Source organism: Camelina sativa, chromosome 4 (assembly GCF_030686135.1).
Source record: "Camelina sativa cultivar CO46 ecotype springtype chromosome 4, ASM3068613v1".
In the NCBI taxonomy this organism is placed as follows: Eukaryota; Viridiplantae; Streptophyta; class Magnoliopsida; order Brassicales; family Brassicaceae; genus Camelina; species Camelina sativa.
The window spans coordinates 28,826,248-28,846,740 of record NC_141883.1 but is presented as its reverse complement, the minus strand read 5'-3'; the positions used below and the strand labels follow the sequence as shown (position 1 = coordinate 28,846,740).

Genomic DNA, 20,493 nt, shown 5'->3' with positions numbered 1-20,493 from the left:
AGAGAAAAGAGTTAAAAGAGATTAAATATACTAATCTAGTTTGATTTATTCGAGATCATCATATATGCTTCGAGTCTTAAAAATATTACACTGGACCCGTTTAGGTCCGAGCGGGCTTAATGACCATCTTAACATCACTAGACCCGAGATACCGAGACGGAGCCTTCCTAGTTTTTTTTTAGACTTTAGATCTGCAAATTTCGTTGTAACGTCGTCGTTTGAAGTATTGGGCTTATAATGGGCCGGTTGAGACTAGTTTGATTTTTTTTTAATTGGTTTAAGAGAAAAATAAAAGAAAAACCATTTCTAATTGTAAAAATAATACATTTTGAACTGAGTTGGTGTGTTGATGTGATATCCAATAAAGATGAAGCTAATATAGTAATACCTACACTTACAGGAAAATTAAAGGGATCAGCAGCATCAATCTTTCACAAATAACCTAGAGAGCAGTTAATGTGACATCAACACACACAAGGTGCATTAGGTGTGAAATTCAAGTTTGTGTGTAACAAGTTTATGAAACTCCCTAAAAAGATACATTTAACAGCTCAGATGGTTAAAGCGTGTGTTCCTTAACCTCATGGTCACATGTTCGATTCTTCCTTCCGCTGATTTGAATTTAAATTTTTATAAGAGATCTATTTGACCTTATTGGGCTTCTAACAAGGCCCGAAAATAATACCAATTAAACCCAAATATAAAAAATTAACTGTATATTCGGTTTAGTGGATAACCGATCGGATTTCGGTTCGGATCGGTTTAAAACTGAAATCCGATTCACAATCAATACAGAAACCGATCGGTTTAACATGTAATCTGAAACCGATCCAAACCGGTTAATTCAGATCGATTTGTTCGGTTTCAGATTATATGCTCAGGACTGGGTGACACTAAACAATGTCCGGTTGACAAAACGACACGGTGTATAGATCGAAATCGGGAAACAACATACTTTAAATTTATATACACACTTAGCAGGCAAATTATGAATTTTGTTAAAAAAAAAAAAAAATCTTTTTGTAAACTACGAACCTATCTACAAATAATATCGGTTAGGCTTTAATCTAGTTGAAGTAATTGAAATTGCACTGAGAAGAACTTGTTGTTTAATTTTCACCATTTTGTTCATTAAATAAAAAAATCTCGTCTTAGACGCAATTAACCACATTGATGAAGATAAGACAACATTATTGATCTACCAAAATTGTCGATAGTCATCAGTGGCGTTGCGGAACGAACCATCGGAGGAAACTCACTCAAATGTCAAATCAATTGGGAGGTTCGGTTCTGTGGTGGTTGGGGGTAAAAGAGTCATTAGACTCTTTTCTTCTTCTTTTTTTGGCTGTTTGTAGTTATTATTACCTACAGACAGGTCTTCTTAGGGGTTTTTTTGGTTGCGTTCGAGACCGAGACATTTTTACTGGTTTTGTTAGATATGAGATCCGAAACCACCAGATCTGATGTTGCGTATCGGGATGCTGGGGACTCCATGGTCGAAACCAGTTTATTACTATTGATGGAGGAAGATGTTCGATTACGATCTGAAATCGAAGAATCGAAACAATGGAGAAGAGGAAGTTGACGAGGCCTTCTCAAAGTTTCTCAAAATACCACCGGTCCTACTGCAAATTAGCACGCTAGAGAGGTAAGTGACGACAAAACCTCTAGCTATTACCTTAACTAGAAGTTCTTCCTCTATTGGAATGCTTTTTAGTTTTTGCTCAATCTTCTTCTTCAACTTCGAAGTCTTCGTGTTGCTTTCTTGCTTTCTTGCTTAAGTTTTGATTTTTTTTTTTTGCTCAATCTTCTTCATCATCTTCAACTTCGAAGTTTGCTCAATCTTCTTCATCAACTTCAACTTCGAAGTCTTCGTGTTGCTTTCCTGCTTTCTTGCTCAAAAAATTTGATTTTTTTTTTGCTCAATCTTCTTCATCAACTTCAACTCATCCTCAATCCTCATTTCAACACCATGACCCACGGGGTAGACGTATCTTACGAGGCCGTTGAAGACTTTTCGTCTTGCTTTCTTGCGATCGGTGTTTTTTCCGTTCTCTTCTTCTGTGTCTTTCTTGCGATCGTCAGAAGACTGTCTCCCGATGAAGATGATATTGAAGCTGGTCCTTCTGCTTCGTTTGCTTCTGAAGACGAAGACGAGTTTGCTGCTTCTGAAGACGACCGAGACAGAGACAGAGGAGAAGAAGAAGAAGAAGAAGAAGAAGAAGACAAAGACGACAATGCTTCTACGGAGGCTCTCTACGGATCTTCACGGGAGCATTCTGAAGACGAACTCGAAGTTCTTGAACTCCCACTTCCTCTTGTCCCAATACTTCCCCAAGACTTCCCATTCCCATACAATAGGGAATTTGGGATTTGTTTTGGGGAATTCGTCCCCGAAGATCCTCTAGCCAACATCCCTTGCCAGCATGCGTTTCACCTGGCGTGTCTGAGCGATTTGGTTAGATGTCCCTTGTGTAGACGCTGATTCTAGACAAACCCCTCAAGGCCTCAACGATACTTAATTATAATCAATGTATTGATCTCGTTTTTTCGCCTAGAAGTCCTAATATTATTGTAAAAACCAAACTGATGCTAATTGATAAATTACAAGTGTGGCTAATTTGTCTAAAGCTTGATACTTTTGATCAGGATTTATGTTAAAGTTGAGATTTTTGGTTCCTATTAGACGATTCTGAGATTGGGATTGATCAAGATTCTGTTTTGTCTAGGGTCAAAATGCTGTCATGGCTCTATGCTCAGGTTTAATGGGTGCCCTTCTCCCTCAGGTAATGTTTCTCTACACACGTATCAACAGTCAATGTTAGACATACACACGACAGTCATTGGTGTGTGCTTGTTACGTAAAATGACTATCTTCATTTTCCAGCCACGAATTCTGATGGCAATGGCTAGGGATGGCCTGCTACCTTGTATTTTTTCACACGTTAATAGACGCACACAGGTTCCGGTTAAAGCAACCGTGGCAACTGGGTTGTGTGCTGCAACCTTATCGTTCTTTAGGGATGTGTCGCAGCTTGCAGGGATGGTAAGACAGTTTGTTATTCTTTCTAATACCTGGTTTACGGGACGTTTTTGCCATATGCCATGTTATTAAGTATTTGAGGGCTTCTGATAAAGCAGGTGAGTGTTGGGACACTTCTGGCATTTACAATGGTGGCGGTATCAGTGTTGATACTCAGATATGTTCCTCCAGATGAGCTACCTATTCCGTCATCTCTTCAAGAGAGGATTGATTCTGTTTCCTTCTTACGTGGTGAAAAGAAGTCATCCGGTCATGCAGGCACTTCCAATAGCAGCCAACAACCTCTAATTGTCAAAAGTGATGCGTCGGTCGATTTCCCGGTTATCAAGAATCAAGAAGTTCTAGGGTGTTGTAAGTTACATCAAGAAGCTCAGCTATTTTTTATGGAGAACATACATATTTTAGCACAAACGTCACATTAGTCAATGATTTTGCAGGGGTCAGCGAAGAAAACAGAAGGATGGCCGCTGGATGGAGCATTTTTCGACGTGATTTTTTTGTTTATTGATTGATTGGTATTGTCTTTGGTTTTTTTACATATACTTTAAACGATGTCTTCTTCTACATTGACAACTAGTATCATCTTTAATATTCATCTTATATTATCCCATTTTTAAATAGGTGTTTTTAGTTTTCGATATATTTTGAAAAGCTACTTGTTTCACCGAAGATAATAATCCGTTATCCTTAGATGTTATAACTGTGTCATCCTCCTCACTATCCAATAGCGTCACCATTGAATCTCAGGGAAACTCTTTGATATCTTAGGAGCTGTGTCAGCTGTGACTCAACGTTTCAGTCTTCGTTGACCAAACCTTCCGTGTGCAATTCTCAATGAAATCATTGAGAAATTGTATAACTCCACTCCAAACTCTTTAAAACCAACAATGTAAACTAAATGTGAACGTTGATCGCTAAATTGGACGCCGTGTTATAGGAAGCCCTTCGTCCCGTAGTCAAACTCTTTATTATTATTTTTCCTAAATAAATATTGCAGATAGAAAAATGATAAAACGGCTCGATTTTCGCCGCTAGAGATGTCCATGAATCAATTAACAGCCTAGCAGTAAGCAGTTACACCAAATAATTATATATGAGCTCGTACCTTATCATTCCAGGCTATATATATCCTCACAAGCTTCTTACCTAAGAGTCTTTACATTAATTTCAACTTAATTAGTTTAAGGTCGGATGATGTTTTCTCTGACGTCAAGGTTGGTATGTTTTTAAAGTTTGAGACATAAAAAATATTCTAGGAAAAAATATATTAATCACATTTCGATCTATATGGTAAGCTTAGACGTGGTGAACCAGTTTCAGCACGACTTGAACAAAAAACTTTGGTATATTTTGTTTGTTTGACATTTACCGTCATTACTTGGTCCCATGCCATAGAGCAAAAGTCAACTCTTATCTCTCTAGCAAGTTTTAGTTATAAAATTAATTGGAAATATTCCATGTATATTGTTTTTGAACATCTCAGGCTTTTATCTTCATCTTACTCTTTGAAACCCAATTTCAAGAAGATCATTAAATAACGTACTTATCAGTTCTATGGCACCCCCACCTCCGTCGCCACCACCTGTTTCGTTGAAGGTATTATTCCTTCTTCTTAGGGTTTTAACAGGGGTTTTCCTTGTTATAGCGCTCATCATCCTCAGCACCAACAGTGTCACCATTGTATCTCAAGGAAGCGCATTTAAATTTCATTTCAAAGATGTTTATGCCTATAGGTAACTCTAACGAAGCTCTTCATTTTGATTTGTTCATCGGTTGGGGAAAGCATATGCCATATATAATCTTAAGTAATTTGTTTTGGTTTTTTGATATATTAAAGCAAGTTGCTTTGCCTCTTGTATGAGTTTATTCTTAAACTAGGAATATATATGTTTAACATTTGGACATTTTTTGGTTATTAAAACCGAAGCGTGTATTAATTCTTTCACTTCTTGAAGATACATGCTTTCAGCTGCCGCCATCGGACTAGTTTACGCTGTCGTACAACTGTTCTTCACAATCTCCCTATTTGCCACCGGAATCAAAGACCCTTTTAATTATCAACTCGATTTTTACGGTGACAAGGTATTTTATTAATTAATGACCATTTGATTATTGTATTACTAGAATGTGTTTTTTTTTTTAATTTATGATAATTTAAAATGTTGACAGGTTATATCGTATCTACTGGCGACGGGTTCAGCAGCTGGATTTGGAGTGAGCAAAGATTTGAAAGACACATTTCTAGCATTGGTCGCATTGGATTCGACTGATCCTGTGGACACGTTCTTTAGCAGAGGCTACGCATCGGCCAGTCTTCTTCTCTTTGCTTTCATTTGCCTCGCTGTTTTATCTGTTTTCTCATCCCTCGCCGTTGGCAAACAAATTTCTTAATTTTATTCTTATCACTCTAGAACTAGTAATGATTTTTTGATTTTCAATATTAACTATTTGATCAGGTATAGCTTTGTCGCCGTGATATGTGTTGGTGTAATTTTATGTATACAAATTGAATTATTGTTTGTGCATGTTACGAACTAGATGAATATGTTGATATAAGAAAAATATAGTTGACTACTGTAGATTTTATACATTTTCAAAATTACTGTAAGGTGTGCTCACCATCATCTGGAACTTTGAAAAGTCATAATTTGGAGCTAACTTTTTAATGAGAGAAACTAGATTTGGACCCGTACTACAATACTGGTTGAAATACATTTTTTTTTTTTTAAATATTATATATATAATTGTTTATAATATTATTTAGATGCAACTCATGCAAACAATTTTTATAGTAAATATCATTCATGTAATGTAAATCTATTATGTAAGTCTTATATTTAACCCGTGTTAGAGTATATAAAATTATTAATCCGTGCTAGAGTGTGTCCAGCAGCTTCTATGTTAGAGTATATAAAAATTTAACCTGTGCTAGAGTATGTAAGTCTTAAAATTATAATAGAAATAAAAAAAAATTCAATTCGTGCTCTAGTACGGTCATAATTTTTATTGAACATTATAGTTTATCAATAAAATATGTAGAAAATAAATTTGTAATATTGTGTTTAAAGATCTTTGGAAACAACTTGATATAGGACTAAAATCTTCCGAAAATACAGTTTGGAATATCCACGATTTTATTTGTTACTATTAATATATCAATTATCAATTTGGAATATTCTTAATTATGGTTGCACCTAATATTTAGGTGTAACCAATTAATATATGAATTAATATATAATCTATCTATAACCTGTAACTATTTATTAAAATAGAAAATAGTACTTCCGTTTTATTATTAAAAAGGAGATTATTCTTAATATATATATATATATATATATATATCTTAATTTGGTTTTAAAATTGTGTAAGTTTGACCGTAAGTATACAAGGTGTTCAAAAAGCTCACAAATAACAGAGACTGCAATTGGCAACTTCTTACTGTTCAAAAGTCTATAAAATTCAGAGATATGAATGTTTTCAACCCATTTGACACAGTAGTCAGATCAGGAATCCTAATACAAGCTTTTATCCTCTTATGTATTTAAGATTATAATCCTCAATACACAAAAACACAAGAAGTTGTTTCAGAGACATCAACTCCTGTTATGTATCATATTACTTGTGGTCGTCTTCATCAATTGTTCCAAACTTCTGCTTAAAGGAATCTTGCCTCTGCAGCCACATCATGTGACCCTGCCACCGGATTAATTTCAGATATAAAGTTGCAAAAATCAAATATTTATAAACCCTATTGAATCAATCCCAAAAAAAAAAAAAAAAAGAATTCAGGGTAAAATTGAAACCTGAAGACCAGCAGCCCAGACGATGATTAAAGAAGCGACCCAGAATCTCTTGTCCTTGACGATCGTCTTCGCATCGAATCTCGCCATTTTCTAAAACCCTCCCTTTCTTTCGTTTAGCATCGAGAATTCGAATCTCAATCGATCGGCTTGGCTTGTCAGAATTTTCTTTTCCTGATTTTGCATCCAAAACCAAACTTGATTACGAAATCCGGTGAGGGGAAAAAATAAAGTCGGACCGGTTTATTGGTAGGTTGATTAGATTGATGAATATAATGGGAAATAGATATGATATACAATTGGAAATAGATAGGTCCTCTCTACTAATTTATGGGCATTAATTTATAGCTGAATATGATCGAATGTTAAATTTACAAAAGTATAGTTCCATTTTCGAGAGAAAACAAGAGAATTGGGTATGGAACTATACTTTTGTAAATGGAACTATACCCAATAAATGGAACTAATCTTTTACATCTTTGGTCCCTCAAGATTTGCAACATTTATAGAAAAAGCTTTTTAAGTAATAAAAAGCAGATTTTTTTTCGTTTTTGGACAAAACCTTATCCTCTTAGCTTTTAATTAAGTGGTCGGTTGTTCAAAAAAAAAAAAAAAAAAAAAGGTGTTAAGTGGTCGCTCTCTGGAGTGGGGAGTGAAGAAGTGAGAAGAACAATGGTGGCAGCTATGAAACTTATACGTTTGCTCGCTCAAGCTCGCCCTCTAACCAAACCATTTGCTCCATTTCAACAAATCCCAAGACTCTTCTATTCCTCTCCACCATCCCATTCGAATCCTTCTCCAGATTCAAACGAATCTCGCAAAAAGCCCTCTCAGCCGATCAATCCGGATTCTTACGCTCGGCTTCTTGAGGGAATTACAACGTATTCTATCGTATCACCTCCTTATAGGAGATCATCCATTATTGTTCCTCTTATACAGGTATCCATTCTCTACTTTGCTTCTAAACTAAACTGATGTGTTTCTTTCTTACTCTGTCAGTCTGTCGTGTATGGCAAGAGTTACTAGTATTGATTCTTTTGCAGAAGCATGCTAACGGAGGAAAATGCATTGTCTTTATCGAGAGAGCAGAGGATGCCACTCGCCTCTCAGATCCATTAAAGGAAGGCTTCCCATTTGAACTTTTAGTCGACAAGGTGACCCAGATTGAGTGGGAAAGAACGCTTGCTCGTTTCCGAGATGGGCAATTCAATATTCTTGTTGCGACTGATGGTGCTTTCCATGGACTTGATGTACTCAATGTCGATTTGGTGAGTCAATACTACACTTTTATTTCTCCAAACGAGTTATGTTTCTCATCTTACTAAACCCATCTTTCGTGATTGTGAATAGGTAATACATTATAAAATGCCAACTACGACAGATATATTTGTTGAACGAACCAGTCAAACAGGTCCTGAAGGAACTTCTATTCTAATCTACAGTGATTACGAGCGCAGGTATTTAAAAAAGATTGAGAGACACCCAGCAATCAAATTCACCGAGGTAACCTGACTGTTTTTTTTTTTACTAATTTGTTTGTTTGTTTTGTTAAAAGCTTAGACTAACTGTTTGTGTTCTAATTCAGCTCCCTAGCATTGATGTCAAGGCCAATGATTCTCTAGCTGTTAAGGTAAATCTCTCTAGCTGTTCTGCCTCTCTCTCTCTCTCTCTCTCTCTCTCTCTCCCCCCCCCCCCCCCTCCCCCTCTTGCTTATTTGTACCTTGTATGTGCAGAAAAATAAGAGAAAAGAATTTTCAAAAAAAGCGAAACAAGAATGTTGGGATAAAGCAAAAGATGTCCCAGGGAGATCACGAACAAGGTGGAGAAAAGACCGATATGATAACATAGTTTCCCACCCTCTATCTTCCACCTACGGACTCTATTCTTATCACATCGATCACATAGAGCCATTTGTGAAAAGTAGCAATTCAAAGGCTTCAAACGCACAAATTCTCCAAGCATTGGTGAATATATCGAAAGGATCAAATGATACTCCCCGGAAGATTAAAGCATGGATGCTTACTTTGCAATTGATATTCGATTACAATAGTGAACACCATGACTTAGTAGAAATTGCGTTGTACAACGATATTGAAAGACCCTCGGAGTCAGCGAACCAAGAAGGTCATTCAAGTTGGCCAAGCGAAGAAATCAATCCGGTTTCTTACGCTCTGCTTGATCCCGCCGCCAGTGAGGATGAATCAGATGTGGAAGTCGATCTCACGGAGACCATTAGAAAGATTAAGGTCAGGATTCAATTTACACCCACATGATTGATTTCTCAACTTAGCTGCCATTGTAATAGAAATGGAAGCTACACTATTTAGGGTTCCATGAACTTTTGGTGTCAAAAGGATTTATTTTTTTGCTTGTTTCGTAGCTAGGGGACTTCAAATGAGTATTATAAAGGATGCTAAGATCATTGGGATTATTTGACTTTATAATGTTAAACGTACAAGCTATGGTAGCTTTGGTGCAAGCTATTGATTAGTTTAGAGGGGGCTAAATTCTTACGTAGGGAACTTGAAACGAGTAAATAGACCATGCAAGTTTTGTCTAGTAGTGGTACTGTGAGAGTTGTGGGTTCTTTAAACTTTTATTTGATGTTACTGTGTTGATTTTCAAGTAGAGTGAGGGAGGACAGAGTGATGCTTCAATGTGAATATGGACTCGTTAACTTGTGCATCCCTTTTATATTCATATATTTTTTTCCGTTCTGATGCTGTTTTCATCAATCGTTCAGGCCAATGCCAAGGCTAAATTCGATGAAACTCTTGTGGCGCACGTGAGGTTGGGCATTGAAAAAGGCAGTTCTGAGCTGGTATTTGATGATTTTTCTTTTCTCTGGAAATACATATATTTCTCTAGCCTATTCCTAATCAAAGATCGTATACTTAACACTTTGATTGAGTACCTAATCATTTATTCTAAAAAAAATTGTTCTCTCTGGCTTTAGTAATAGACTGACTGCTATCACTGTTTAAACTGCAGATAGTTCGTGGTACCTTGGCTCTACCCCACCCTGTTAAGAAGGTTGAAAGAAATATTTCTTTCTAATCCATGATGGGAATTTCTGTTTACCAGCCACGTGTATAATACAAAGAATGATCTTCCTTGTTCAGGATGTGAAAGTGGGTTTTTTGCGGAGGGAGCTGATGCAGAGGATGCAAAAGCTGCAGGAGCTGATGTCGTTGGTGGTCTTGAGCTCATTGAAGATATCCTGAGTAATGAACCAATGCATTTTACTTCAGCCTCCTCGGATACTTCTGACATCTATCTGAACATGCTTGCATTTAGCTCTGTCATAACTTATCTCATTTCTCCAACTGCAGGAAGCGACAAGATCGAATTTGATAGATGTCTTGCAACTCCAATAATGATGCCCCATGTTAACAAGGTTTTTGGATTTGAGCACTTGTTAAAAAATCTACGGAACATGATGGAGGCGATATTTTCTCACGTAACGTACATATGGTTTGTTCTTATATGCAGATATCAACGATTCTTAACAATCACGGTTTGATGCCAAACCCCAATGTGAGTTTGATTCTTTCAAACAGCATCTCTCTCTAATATATCAGTTGGTGTGCTTACCTCTAGCCCTTGACTTAATTTGAGAGAATATTATATTTGTTGTAGCAAGGTAGTGTGACCGAGGATGTTACGAAAGCAGTCAAAGACGCAAAAGCTGGACATATCAAATTTAGCATGGATAAAAATGGTATTCTTCATGTGCCAATTGGAAAGGTGACATCTCTTCCCAAAGTCTTGAAGTTTATCTGAATTTCATTAGCTTCGTTCTTAACATAGAACAATTTCTTAAAAATTTCCATCAGATGAGCTTTCGTGAAGAGGCTTTACGAGATAATGTGGGTGCGTTTATGAATGCCCTTTTGCTAGCAAAGCCAGCCGGATTGGAAAAGAGTAAGTCATACTGCGAACTTAAAACTTTTGGTGAGAGATGATAGTTTTTGCTGATTAGAGTACTTGCTCTTTCCTTTTGTCTGCAGCTGATTATGTGAATGCATTCCACTTATGCAGTACGGTAAGCTTATAAATCAATCCCAACATTTTCTTTCTAGAAACGTGTTTGTATTCCATTAAGCCTAAAAGAATTGCTTTTGCAGATGGGAAAGCGTTATCCGGTATCGATAGAGTCGTTATCTAGAACAGCGGATATCCAAACCAAATTGCAGCTTAAGTGTCCTCCTCTCTCTCTCCAAACGGCGAAAAAGTTTGTATCTTTTTCTTCCTTTCACATTTTTCTTGAACTAATCTTCTTTGAATTATGAGAAGAGGTTATTACTTTTTTTTTGTTAATGTTTTTATTATCAATTTTTTTTTCCAGGACAATGTCATTCTCAATAGCAGTTAAGGAGTCGGCTTGGGATAAGCTACACAAAATTCCATTTTTAAATGCTTGCAATTGGCGATTAGATGATGAAGGCAATCCAGTAGCTTTATTTGGTGGTACTACTACAGGTGCTATCTCTCCAAGCTATATTCAGATCCAGCCTAACAATGATTTTTCAGAGAAGAATCTGAGAATTTTGGCTTATCCTGCTTCTCAAAATCAACCAGTTTTTAAGTTCACCGATGATGATTTAGATATGTTAAATACAATTATTTTTAGGGTTAGGGATTATGAGGAACTCTATAAGAGTTGGGTTTCAATTATTGATCAAGAGATGAAAGGAACCCACAAGTACTCAAACGAACGTTATGTTATTGTTGGATGAGTAATGCTGGAGGGCAGCACCAGGAGGGAGGTTACAAAAGGGAGATTGTTGGATCTCGTCAAGAAGTCTAGCAGAGTTGATGAGTGCGAGGAGACTGGATGATACGAGGAAGAGAATGATAGTTATGTGAAGAGCTTTGGCCATTTTAGTGTTTGGTTTGTGATTTTGTTTGTGTTTGATGTACTTCGATGAATGCACTAATGAGTTTATATAAAGAAGCATTGGAGCATTTAATTAATGCGATGAGAGTGGAGTGGAGTTGGTGTTGTTGTTTTGCTTTAGTTGAGTTTCCGATCATTTCAACTGCACATTTATACTAGTACTTGAATTAGCTACTAATGATTTGGTACATGTTTCTTTGTTCTCTTTATTTATGGTTGGTTTGGTCAGATCAATAGCCTAATTAATAGTAATCGTTGCATATATACATTGCAGGTAGATACTTTAAGGGGGAGGTATTGGTTTAGGATTTAGAAAGAATTTTAATGACTTTAAAAGTTAGGTAAAATATGTTGTTATTCAATCAAGACTTTTAAAAACTCTTTAAAAATTTGGTGTTATTGGTTGTGGATTTGTAAAAAGTTATCTAAAATCTTGATAAATCTAGTATTATTGGATTAAGAGTTTTATAAAGTCATTAAAAGTTTTATGTTATTCAAGTAAAACAAAAGAATCTTAGATTGTTAATGAATTCAAATTTTATGTTATTGGTTTAAGATTTTATATCATTTCCTTCATAACAAAAGTCATGAAAAATCTTTCATCAAATAGAAAGATTTTACAAGATTAGAAAAAACAAATCATCAAGATTTTAAAAAACTTCCTAAACAATCTCTTAGAATCCTTCATTTTTAACTTTCAATTTTCTATGATTCTAACAATCAGCAAGAACATAAAGTCATTAAAATTCTTTCTAAATCATAAACCAATACCTCCCCTAACTTACAGTTGAAAGATTAATTGAAAGAAAGTTGACATATATGTCATTTAAGAAAGAGGTATATATGTTTAGTTCAAAGGTTACAAACTAGTATTATCTTTAATATTCCTCTTATATTACCCCAAATTTAAAAAGGTGTTTTTAGTTTTCGATATAATTTTAAAAAGGTACTTGTTTCATTGAATATAATAATCTTTTTATCATTGATGTTGTATCTGTGTCATCCTCCTCGCTATCAAATAGCGTCACCATCGAATCTTAGGAGCTGTTAGCTGTGACTCAACGTTTCAGTCTTCGTTGACCAAACCTTCCGTGTGCAATTCTCAACTAAATGAAATCATTGAGAAATTGTATAACTCCACTCCAAACTCTTTAAAACCAACAATGTAAACTAGTAAGTAGCGTATGTGGACGTTGATAGCTATATTGGACGCCGTGTTATAATTAGAATCCCTTCGTCCCGTAGTCAAACTCCTATTTTTTTTATTTTTCCTAAATAAATAGTGCACATAGGAAAATGATAAACAGCCGGCTTCGAATTTTCGCCGCTAGCTAGATGTGCATGAATCAATTAACAGCCTAGCAGCAGTTACACCAAATAATCATATATGAGCTCGTAGCTTATCCAGGCTATATATATATATATATCCTCACAAGCTTCTTTCTTAAGCGTCTTTAAATACCTTAATTAGTTTAATTAAGGTCGGATGATGTTTTCTCTGACGTTAAGGTTGGTGTGTTTTTAAAGTTTGAGACATAAAAAATATTCTAGGAAAAAAACATTTTATCACATTTCTCTATGGTAATTAATCTAGACGTGGTGATCCAGTTTCAGCACGACTTGAACAATAAACTTTGGTAAATTTTCTTTGTCTGACATTTACCGTCATTGCTTGGTCCCATGCCATAGAGCAAAAGTCAACTCTTATCTCTCTAGCAAGTTTTAGTTACAAATTAATTGGAAATATCCCTTCCAAGAATTGTATTTGAACATCTCAGGCTTTTATCTTCATCTTATTCTTTTGAAACCCAATTTTAAGAATATCATTAAATAACGTCTACTTATCAATTTATATGGCACCCCCACCTCCCTCGCCAGTCGCCACCACCTGTTTCATTGAAAGTATTACTCCTTCTTCTTAGGGTTTTTAACAGGGGTTTTCCTTGTTATACAGAAAAACAAAATTATAGCTGGCAAACGTAAAAACAGTAAAACAAAAACAAAAATTGAAGTATGAGACATACACATAAGAATTTTTTAATATAAATATTTTACAAACATCTTTCAACGAAAAACATCAAATTTTTAAATACAAAGCTTTACAAATATTTTTCAAAATTATCATAAATTTTTTAAAAACTAATTATACTATATAGTAATTCATAATATATGATTCAGGCAGGTACGTCTAATTCAAGTTTAAATTACGATACCTACACCTACAAATATTTGTATATATGTAACTTTAACCATATCCAAATCTCTGATCCGAGAATTTCAAAACATATCGGATCATTTATCATATCGAACATAATACAACATAAAATATGCAGATTTGAGTGGAGCAAATTAAGAGTGATACAGTATATACTATATAATAATGGCAAAGCCTAAACCACCAAACCAACATAATGTTGGCAACGTATATCTGAGATGTGTCTCGACACTATCTTATCTACCATTTTCTTTTATATTATATCAAATTTTTGTTTTTTCACACTCTATGTTTAAGCTTTTCTTAGACAACAGAAGTCATCCTTTCCTTTTGCTGATGTGGTTTCATATGCAGCCACAAATCAATTGCCGTTAGTTCAAGAGAAATATTATTATACGATGATACTTATCATGATTAGTTAATAAGCATGGTTAACACCGGTCATAATCAAAATGAACTTTGTTTGGATAGCTGGTGGTGGTGGCATGATGAATTATTTTAAGCCGCGCACTTATACCACTTGTTTTTGGCGGAAATGCTTGTATTTTAAACATCATTATCCTTTACTCATCTCCTGAAAGCTATTCTGGTTTAAACATGATGACTTCAGTTATTAAAATTTCCTAAAAATTTGAAGAAAAAAACTATATATGTTAATGTACTTGGGATATATAAACTTGAAGTTGCCGACGTTGCCACCTTGGTAGTGAAACGTTTAGACAAGGAAATGAGTCAGAGAATGCTCTTATTAGGCATAATTTCGTGCAATTGGATGCTAATAGAAATACAACTCGAAAATAGTCACATTGACGACTAAACATGACTGGAACTGCTGTAAAATGATTTGAACCATGAAGTAAACTATTCAAACCATTTGTTCTTTTTTTTTTTTTTTTTAAATATCCTTATAAGTTATAATGAATGAATATATATGCAATCTAATATCCGGATTTTAGAGCTGTATTGTTTCTGACTAATAAATTAGAGATATTTTTTTGGGTTGATGTTCTCTTATATGTATTCTTATAATATCGAATAACAATAGTAAAGAAAACAAAATATAGATTATGATATTTTATCACGAATCAGCTATCAAATCACTTCAGATGCATCCGCTACTTAAAATAAAAATCCAGCTAAGTTAAATTCGATCGGTGTCAACTCAGCTTGCCAAATTTGTCCAGTATAGTGGGGGGAGAAAAACATAATCACTCCATCTTTTTACAGTTTTGTGTAAGTTCATGTTGTGCCTTTTGTCATGTTCATGATATGTCGTTATCAACGGTAAAAATATAGAAAAAGAGTTCATGATATGCAGTGCCGTTCTTAGGTTCATATATGCTTAGGGCGAAAAAAAATTGGTTTTGTTTTGTGTTAAAAAAAAGTAAAAAATGATATATATATATACTAGAAGATTACCCATGAGAAACGTAGATGATATGTATTTTTAATTGTTTATATATTTATATTATTTTGTGACTATGAAAAAATCATCTATAAATTATCTGATTGCTTGATACATTGAGTATAGTTTACATTAAATTTTATATAAATATAAATTGTAGGTGTGATTGTTTATATATGGCAGCAAATTAGTCATTTTTTTGTTCTTTGAAATATTGAATAGATATTAACAAAAATTAAGCAAAACATATGCAAAATATAAACAAAACATAATGTAAAGAAGTATAATATTTTTACGTATGTGTTTTATAATGTATTAGATGTTTGAAAGTAAAATTGAAAAACCACATGAAATTAAAGTTGAAAAATTTCAACCACACTAACAAAATGCTAATGTGACAATAAAAAATAGATGGCATGATATTTGAGAGTCTATTTTATTTGCTATTACACATTAGCATTTTGTTAGTTAATTAATAATATCTTTTCGTATAAATTTTTAATACAAGTTCTCAACTTTTATGTAGTTTTTCATTTTCCTTCAAACATTTAATAAATCATATAATACTTTAATAATGCAAATAAAAGATTATGAAATATGAAATAAGAAGAATTAATAACAAACAAAATATTATAGATTTTTAAAATAAAAAGCGTAAACACATTTTCAAACTAAATACATAAGCTAACTTAAAAAAATATATGTGGCCTTACAATTTTTTTATATTATGGGGCCTTGGGCAAATACCCTTTTCAATATGCATGAGGCACCACACTAATGATATGTATCCGCGCACGATATATTACAATTAAGGAAATTTTTTATCTGGTCGTACATAAAGTATTAGCACATATCTATATTTGAATTTCACTAACCATCATAATCGACATGATAACAAATCGCATATTCTGAACAGGTACGTAGAGCATAACATTTTAATTATCTGATTTTTTTTTTTTTAAATATCACACTGAAGATGATGGGAATATATATCGTAAGGGATGGTTCGCATAACATGCCTACGATACACAATTAGGCTGTCGGGAATTAAAACTCTGTGGCTTTCGTCAGATAACGTATAAACTCCCTTATATTTGTGCATTGTGATCAAAATATTATTACTATTTTTGTTCTAAGTAGAGATATAGGTTCCAGGTGGAGAGAATCATAAAGTGCCAAAATTTTCAACCACGACCTTGGCCAAAAAGTTATTTGTTTTCTTTCTTCCACATATGATCCGATTCGGATACATAATGCGTTTTCCCATTTATTTAATGAGTTATGTGGACACATTCACATTTTCTAATTGTTTTTTCTAGCTCCATTGAAGTAATATTTATTTTCGTGGATTCAATTATTCGTGATATATATAATCGAGCTCTTCTTATCCTTTTTTATAAAACTACAAAAACATAATCGACACGGATCCACTTGTGTTCCTCTAGTGAATTTCACTATCCCCATGTGTTGGCTAAAATAATATATTCGACTTCTAATTCTTATGATAACCTCTTTAACCTTTTCGACATTTTTTTCTCATTCTTTATACAGAAACAAAATTCAGAATAATTGTTAAAATTAATGCAATAATTAGAAAATTTTCTTAAGTATAGTGATATTTTTATTCCTATGACAATAGTATTCCTTTTTATCATTTGGAAAGTAAAATTAGTTAGTGTAAATTATAAAATGACATGCGAAGTTGGGAAAATATAGAGAAGGTGAATAATTTTGACATGTCTTCTCTTAATGTAGCCATGCTAATTTTGTTTGTAGAAAACAATGTGAAATCTATGGGATATCCGATGGTATGAAAATTGCTGATTCAGGTGAGAAGTGCTCAGTTTCCTCGGTTAAAACTTAAAAGGCCCCAAGGATCAAACTGGAAGTTTTAAAATTTAATAATTAACAATTGTAGTTGATGTTTTCATCATCATCACGACCACCAGTTACTTTAAAAATTATGTATGCTCCTATTTTAAATCAAGGATAATATCAAAACACCATGTTATATTCTACAAATAAACAGGAATGGCATATATACTCACTATCAAACTTGCATTACTTAGTGGAATCCCTATAATTCCTCCTAACTTAAAAGTCATATTTTAATTTTTAAAATTCCCACAATAAATAATACAAAACCCTCCTATAAAACCAACCTCATCCTCTCCCACATTTCTCCATCAGCTCTTTCTTACATCATATTGCAATCTCTCACTTTATACCAAATTTAAAGTACGTTGAGATATGGCTTTAAAAACATGGAAGCCATTCCTAACTGTTGTTTCTCTACAATTCGGATATGCCGGACTGTCGATCATAGCCAAATTTGCTTTGAACCAAGGCATGAGCCCTCACGTTCTAGCTGCTTATCGCCATATCTTCGCTACAATTTTCATTGCTCCGTTTGCCTATTTCTTGGATAGGTATAATATTTTCATTTGACGTACATAAAATTGTATTTAATTTTGGTCATGCATGCATGTATGCTTTTACGTATACGTACGTAAATGTAAGTTTGTACTTGTATAGACTCGTGTCTGTGTATTCTTCACGTAGAAAGTATTAATATTATTTTCTGATTATTTTACTTCAATTTGCTTTTTGAATTATGAACAGAAAAATACGGCCGAAGATGACACTACCCATCTTCTTCAAGATATTGTTGCTTGGGTTATTGGAGTAAGATTGATTTACTAGCTATATTTTTACTTTTCAATATATATATTTTAGTTGTTACGTTTTTCTTTCATACGTTTTGAAAACGAATAATTAATTGAATTTTTGTTTATATGATTATAGACCAACAATTGATCAGAACTTATACTACACTGGCATGAAGTACACTTCGGCGACTTTCACAGCTGCAATGACCAATGTTCTGCCTGCCTTTGCCTTTATTATGGCGTGGATCTTCAGGTATTACGAACTTAATTTTGTTTCGTATGATGTGGTTTGTTTTGGTTTGTCGTCTAAAGACATCATTATTTTTTATGCGTAGACTTGAGAAGGTTAACGTCAGGAAAATACACAGCCAAGCCAAGATTCTAGGGACAATTGTGACAGTTGGTGGAGCAATGCTTATGACTGTTGTGAAAGGACCTTTAATTCCTTTGCCTTGGGCTAATCCTAACGACATTCATCAAGACGCATCCAATCCCGGAGTCAAACAAGATCTTACTAAAGGCGCACTCCTCATCGCTGTCGGTTGCATCTGCTGGGCCGGTTTTATCAATCTCCAAGTAATTTTAAAGACCAAAATTTACATATGATTCGATATATTAGAAACGGGTATAGTATACTAAACCACTAAAACGATTGGTTATGCAGGCGATAACGCTAAAGTCGTACCCGGTAGAGCTATCCTTGACAGCTTGCATATGCTTCATGGGGTCTCTTGAAAGCACTATAGTGGCACTTTATATTGAAAGGGGAAATCCTTCTGCTTGGGCTATCCAGTTGGATTCCAAGTTACTAGCTGCTGTTTATGGTGTAAGATTAATTATACTAATATACACAATATAAGGTTTGCTTTTGGTTATATATACAAATAAAATAAACTGATCTTACTGTTTTTGTATGCAGGGGATAATATGTTCAGGGATTGGTTATTACGTTCAAGGAGTAATAATGAAAACTCGAGGACCGGTGTTTGTGACTGCCTTCAATCCATTGAGCATGGTCATTGTTGCCATCTTGGGGTCTATAATCCTTGCTGAGGTTATGTTCCTTGGGAGGTACGTAATCTTTCTAAAAGCTCTTTGAAAACAAATAATGGTTTAGTTAGTTTAATCTCACTGATTAATTCTGTATATAATATTTGTAGGATTCTTGGAGCAATAGTGATAGTTCTTGGACTCTATTCAGTTTTGTGGGGCAAAAGCAAAGACGAACCATCTTCACCATTTCCCGACATGGACAAGGAACTCCCACTTAGTACTCCTCAAATTGTGACATTCTCGTCGAAAGAAAATGCAGAAATGGACACAAATGATGCAAGTGTTGTTTTCACGAGGCCTAACACCAATGAATCAGTCTAAAATAATGACAGCACCACCGGCGATTATAAAATTATAATAAGAGAAAGCAATGAGTCCGATTTCTAAACACATGATCGCTGCTTATTGGTAGAGTGCATGTTATTGTAATGCTAATTTTGGCTTTTGTTTAATTTTGTATCCGGCTATAATATATGAAATGTTTTGCACAATTAAAAGTATCTCTTTTCTTAAAGTCATCGACTAGTGTTTAGAGTTCTTAATTTATCACACTTCTAATCAATTATGGGCTTCCGACGTATATTTCCAACAGCTGTCCAGGAAATTTGCAACAAAAATAATTAGAATGTAATATGACTAATTTTTTTTTTTTTTTTTTTGTAAAAATTGAACAATTAATTTACTCTATGTTACTTTCTTTGCATACGTAATCTGCCAAAAAAAAAAGTTAATTGAAAAGTAATACTTTAGAGCACGAGTATGATGTAATGTGGTGGTGGGTAATGGAGCATAAAACTATCTCTCAACATTTTTCTTTTTTGGAATTGGGACGTGTTTTAGAGATTCTGTATGTTGCGGTTTCTGGTCGCCACATAAGAAAGCATCTCTGTTGAGAGATAGTTTTGTACTTGATGTGACAGCTTTTGTACTTTAGTTGTATGAAAGCTTCATGCTGAAGAGCAATGAGTGTATGTGGTGCTGTTTTGTTCGAATATTCTACGTTAGTCATTTCAAGATCCTTTCAATTCACCATCCTACTACTTTCCTTTTTCTTTTCTTTTTTTCTTTTTGTGTTAAAGAATTCACCATCCTACTCACATCGTGAAGTAGAAAAATACAAGCTTTGAGTTGAGAGAACAATAGAAAATCGAATGAAATAAAGGAAATTTTGTATATTTTGTATGATATGTTCTTCTGAGATGATTTATGTGAGAAAAAAATTAATGTTATATTACTCTAACTTTCTACTTCGAAATTGTGAGTTTCTAACTCAAACATACTAAAGATCTATGAGATATATATATATATATATATATATATATAATCGGATTTTTTTTTTTTGGTTTTTTGGCCATCAAGAGGGGATGATAACTATACAACTTGAATAGTTGACAGAAAAAAACAGTTC

At 34.1% G+C, this 20,493-nt stretch overlaps 4 protein-coding genes and 1 pseudogene across 8 annotated transcripts; 4 read left to right on the top strand and 1 right to left on the bottom strand.

The window, feature by feature from the left end:
• The first annotated feature begins 1,111 nt into the window (after positions 1–1,111).
• On the top strand, positions 1,112–3,661 carry LOC104782409 (cationic amino acid transporter 2, vacuolar). 4 transcript variants are annotated; one of them, XM_010507335.3, is made up of 5 exons: positions 1,112–1,648; positions 2,730–2,786; positions 2,888–3,046; positions 3,142–3,394; positions 3,481–3,661. In XM_010507335.3, exons 2-5 carry the CDS (start codon positions 2,745–2,747, stop codon positions 3,549–3,551), a joined length of 525 nt encoding a protein of 174 aa, XP_010505637.1. In that variant the 5' UTR covers positions 1,112–1,648; positions 2,730–2,744; the 3' UTR covers positions 3,552–3,661. The 4 variants fall into 4 exon arrangements, with proteins under 4 accessions (XP_010505637.1, XP_010505634.1, XP_087367861.1 ...); XM_010507332.3 differs by having other exon boundaries at positions 1,358–1,648; positions 3,139–3,394; XM_087511735.1 differs by lacking the exon at positions 1,112–1,648 and adding an exon at positions 2,395–2,533.
• Positions 3,662–4,423: 762 nt separating this feature from the next.
• On the top strand, positions 4,424–5,633 carry LOC104792778 (CASP-like protein 4D2). The gene is made up of 3 exons (XM_010507329.3): positions 4,424–4,776; positions 4,999–5,125; positions 5,213–5,633. The coding sequence occupies exons 1-3, from the start codon at positions 4,598–4,600 to the stop codon at positions 5,432–5,434; spliced, it is 528 nt and encodes a 175-aa protein (XP_010505631.1). The 5' UTR covers positions 4,424–4,597; the 3' UTR covers positions 5,435–5,633.
• An 849-nt stretch (positions 5,634–6,482) lies between these two features.
• Positions 6,483–7,082, bottom strand: LOC147946300 (uncharacterized). Its single transcript, XM_087511734.1, has 2 exons — positions 6,847–7,082; positions 6,483–6,736 (listed from the first exon to the last, which is right to left on the bottom strand). Exons 1-2 carry the CDS (start codon positions 6,931–6,933, stop codon positions 6,659–6,661), a joined length of 165 nt encoding a protein of 54 aa, XP_087367860.1. The 5' UTR covers positions 6,934–7,082; the 3' UTR covers positions 6,483–6,658.
• A 115-nt stretch (positions 7,083–7,197) lies between these two features.
• Positions 7,198–11,820, top strand: LOC104782405 (uncharacterized; annotated as a pseudogene). Its single transcript, XR_015597594.1, has 15 exons — positions 7,198–7,782; positions 7,887–8,111; positions 8,194–8,346; positions 8,429–8,473; positions 8,577–9,089; positions 9,587–9,664; positions 9,835–9,876; positions 9,966–10,067; positions 10,176–10,240; positions 10,336–10,380; positions 10,483–10,590; positions 10,680–10,767; positions 10,854–10,888; positions 10,971–11,077; positions 11,192–11,820. The product of XR_015597594.1 is annotated as an uncharacterized LOC104782405 (transcript).
• Positions 11,821–17,473: 5,653 nt separating this feature from the next.
• On the top strand, positions 17,474–19,603 carry LOC104782406 (WAT1-related protein At2g39510-like). The gene is made up of 7 exons (XM_010507327.3): positions 17,474–17,792; positions 17,986–18,048; positions 18,169–18,285; positions 18,368–18,608; positions 18,697–18,858; positions 18,952–19,103; positions 19,193–19,603. Exons 1-7 carry the CDS (start codon positions 17,614–17,616, stop codon positions 19,404–19,406), a joined length of 1,128 nt encoding a protein of 375 aa, XP_010505629.1. The 5' UTR covers positions 17,474–17,613; the 3' UTR covers positions 19,407–19,603.
• The last annotated feature ends 890 nt before the right edge of the window (positions 19,604–20,493 follow it).

What these genes read in the sequence shown, in the direction of transcription:
- LOC104792778 (XM_010507329.3), top strand. Translation starts at nt 4,598, where the DNA reads ATGGCACCCCCACCTCCGTCGCCACCACCTGTTTCGTTGAAGGTATTA. An exon ending in AAAGATGTTTATGCCTATAG is followed by an intron (nt 4,777 to 4,998) that starts GTAACTCTAACG and finishes CACTTCTTGAAG; the next exon opens with ATACATGCTTTCAGCTGCCG. An exon ending in TCGATTTTTACGGTGACAAG is followed by an intron (nt 5,126 to 5,212) that starts GTATTTTATTAA and finishes AAATGTTGACAG; the next exon opens with GTTATATCGTATCTACTGGC.
- LOC147946300 (XM_087511734.1), bottom strand. Translation starts at nt 6,933, where the DNA reads ATGGCGAGATTCGATGCGAAGACGATCGTCAAGGACAAGAGATTCTGG. An exon ending in TCTGGGCTGCTGGTCTTCAG is followed by an intron (nt 6,737 to 6,846) that starts GTTTCAATTTTA and finishes ATCCGGTGGCAG; the next exon opens with GGTCACATGATGTGGCTGCA.
- LOC104782409 (XM_010507332.3), top strand. Translation starts at nt 2,745, where the DNA reads ATGGCTCTATGCTCAGGTTTAATGGGTGCCCTTCTCCCTCAG. An exon ending in TGGGTGCCCTTCTCCCTCAG is followed by an intron (nt 2,787 to 2,887) that starts GTAATGTTTCTC and finishes TTCATTTTCCAG; the next exon opens with CCACGAATTCTGATGGCAAT. An exon ending in TCAAGAAGTTCTAGGGTGTT is followed by an intron (nt 3,395 to 3,480) that starts GTAAGTTACATC and finishes ATGATTTTGCAG; the next exon opens with GGGTCAGCGAAGAAAACAGA.
- LOC104782406 (XM_010507327.3), top strand. Translation starts at nt 17,614, where the DNA reads ATGGCTTTAAAAACATGGAAGCCATTCCTAACTGTTGTTTCTCTACAA. An exon ending in ATTATGGCGTGGATCTTCAG is followed by an intron (nt 18,286 to 18,367) that starts GTATTACGAACT and finishes TTTTATGCGTAG; the next exon opens with ACTTGAGAAGGTTAACGTCA. An exon ending in TACTAGCTGCTGTTTATGGT is followed by an intron (nt 18,859 to 18,951) that starts GTAAGATTAATT and finishes TTTTGTATGCAG; the next exon opens with GGGATAATATGTTCAGGGAT.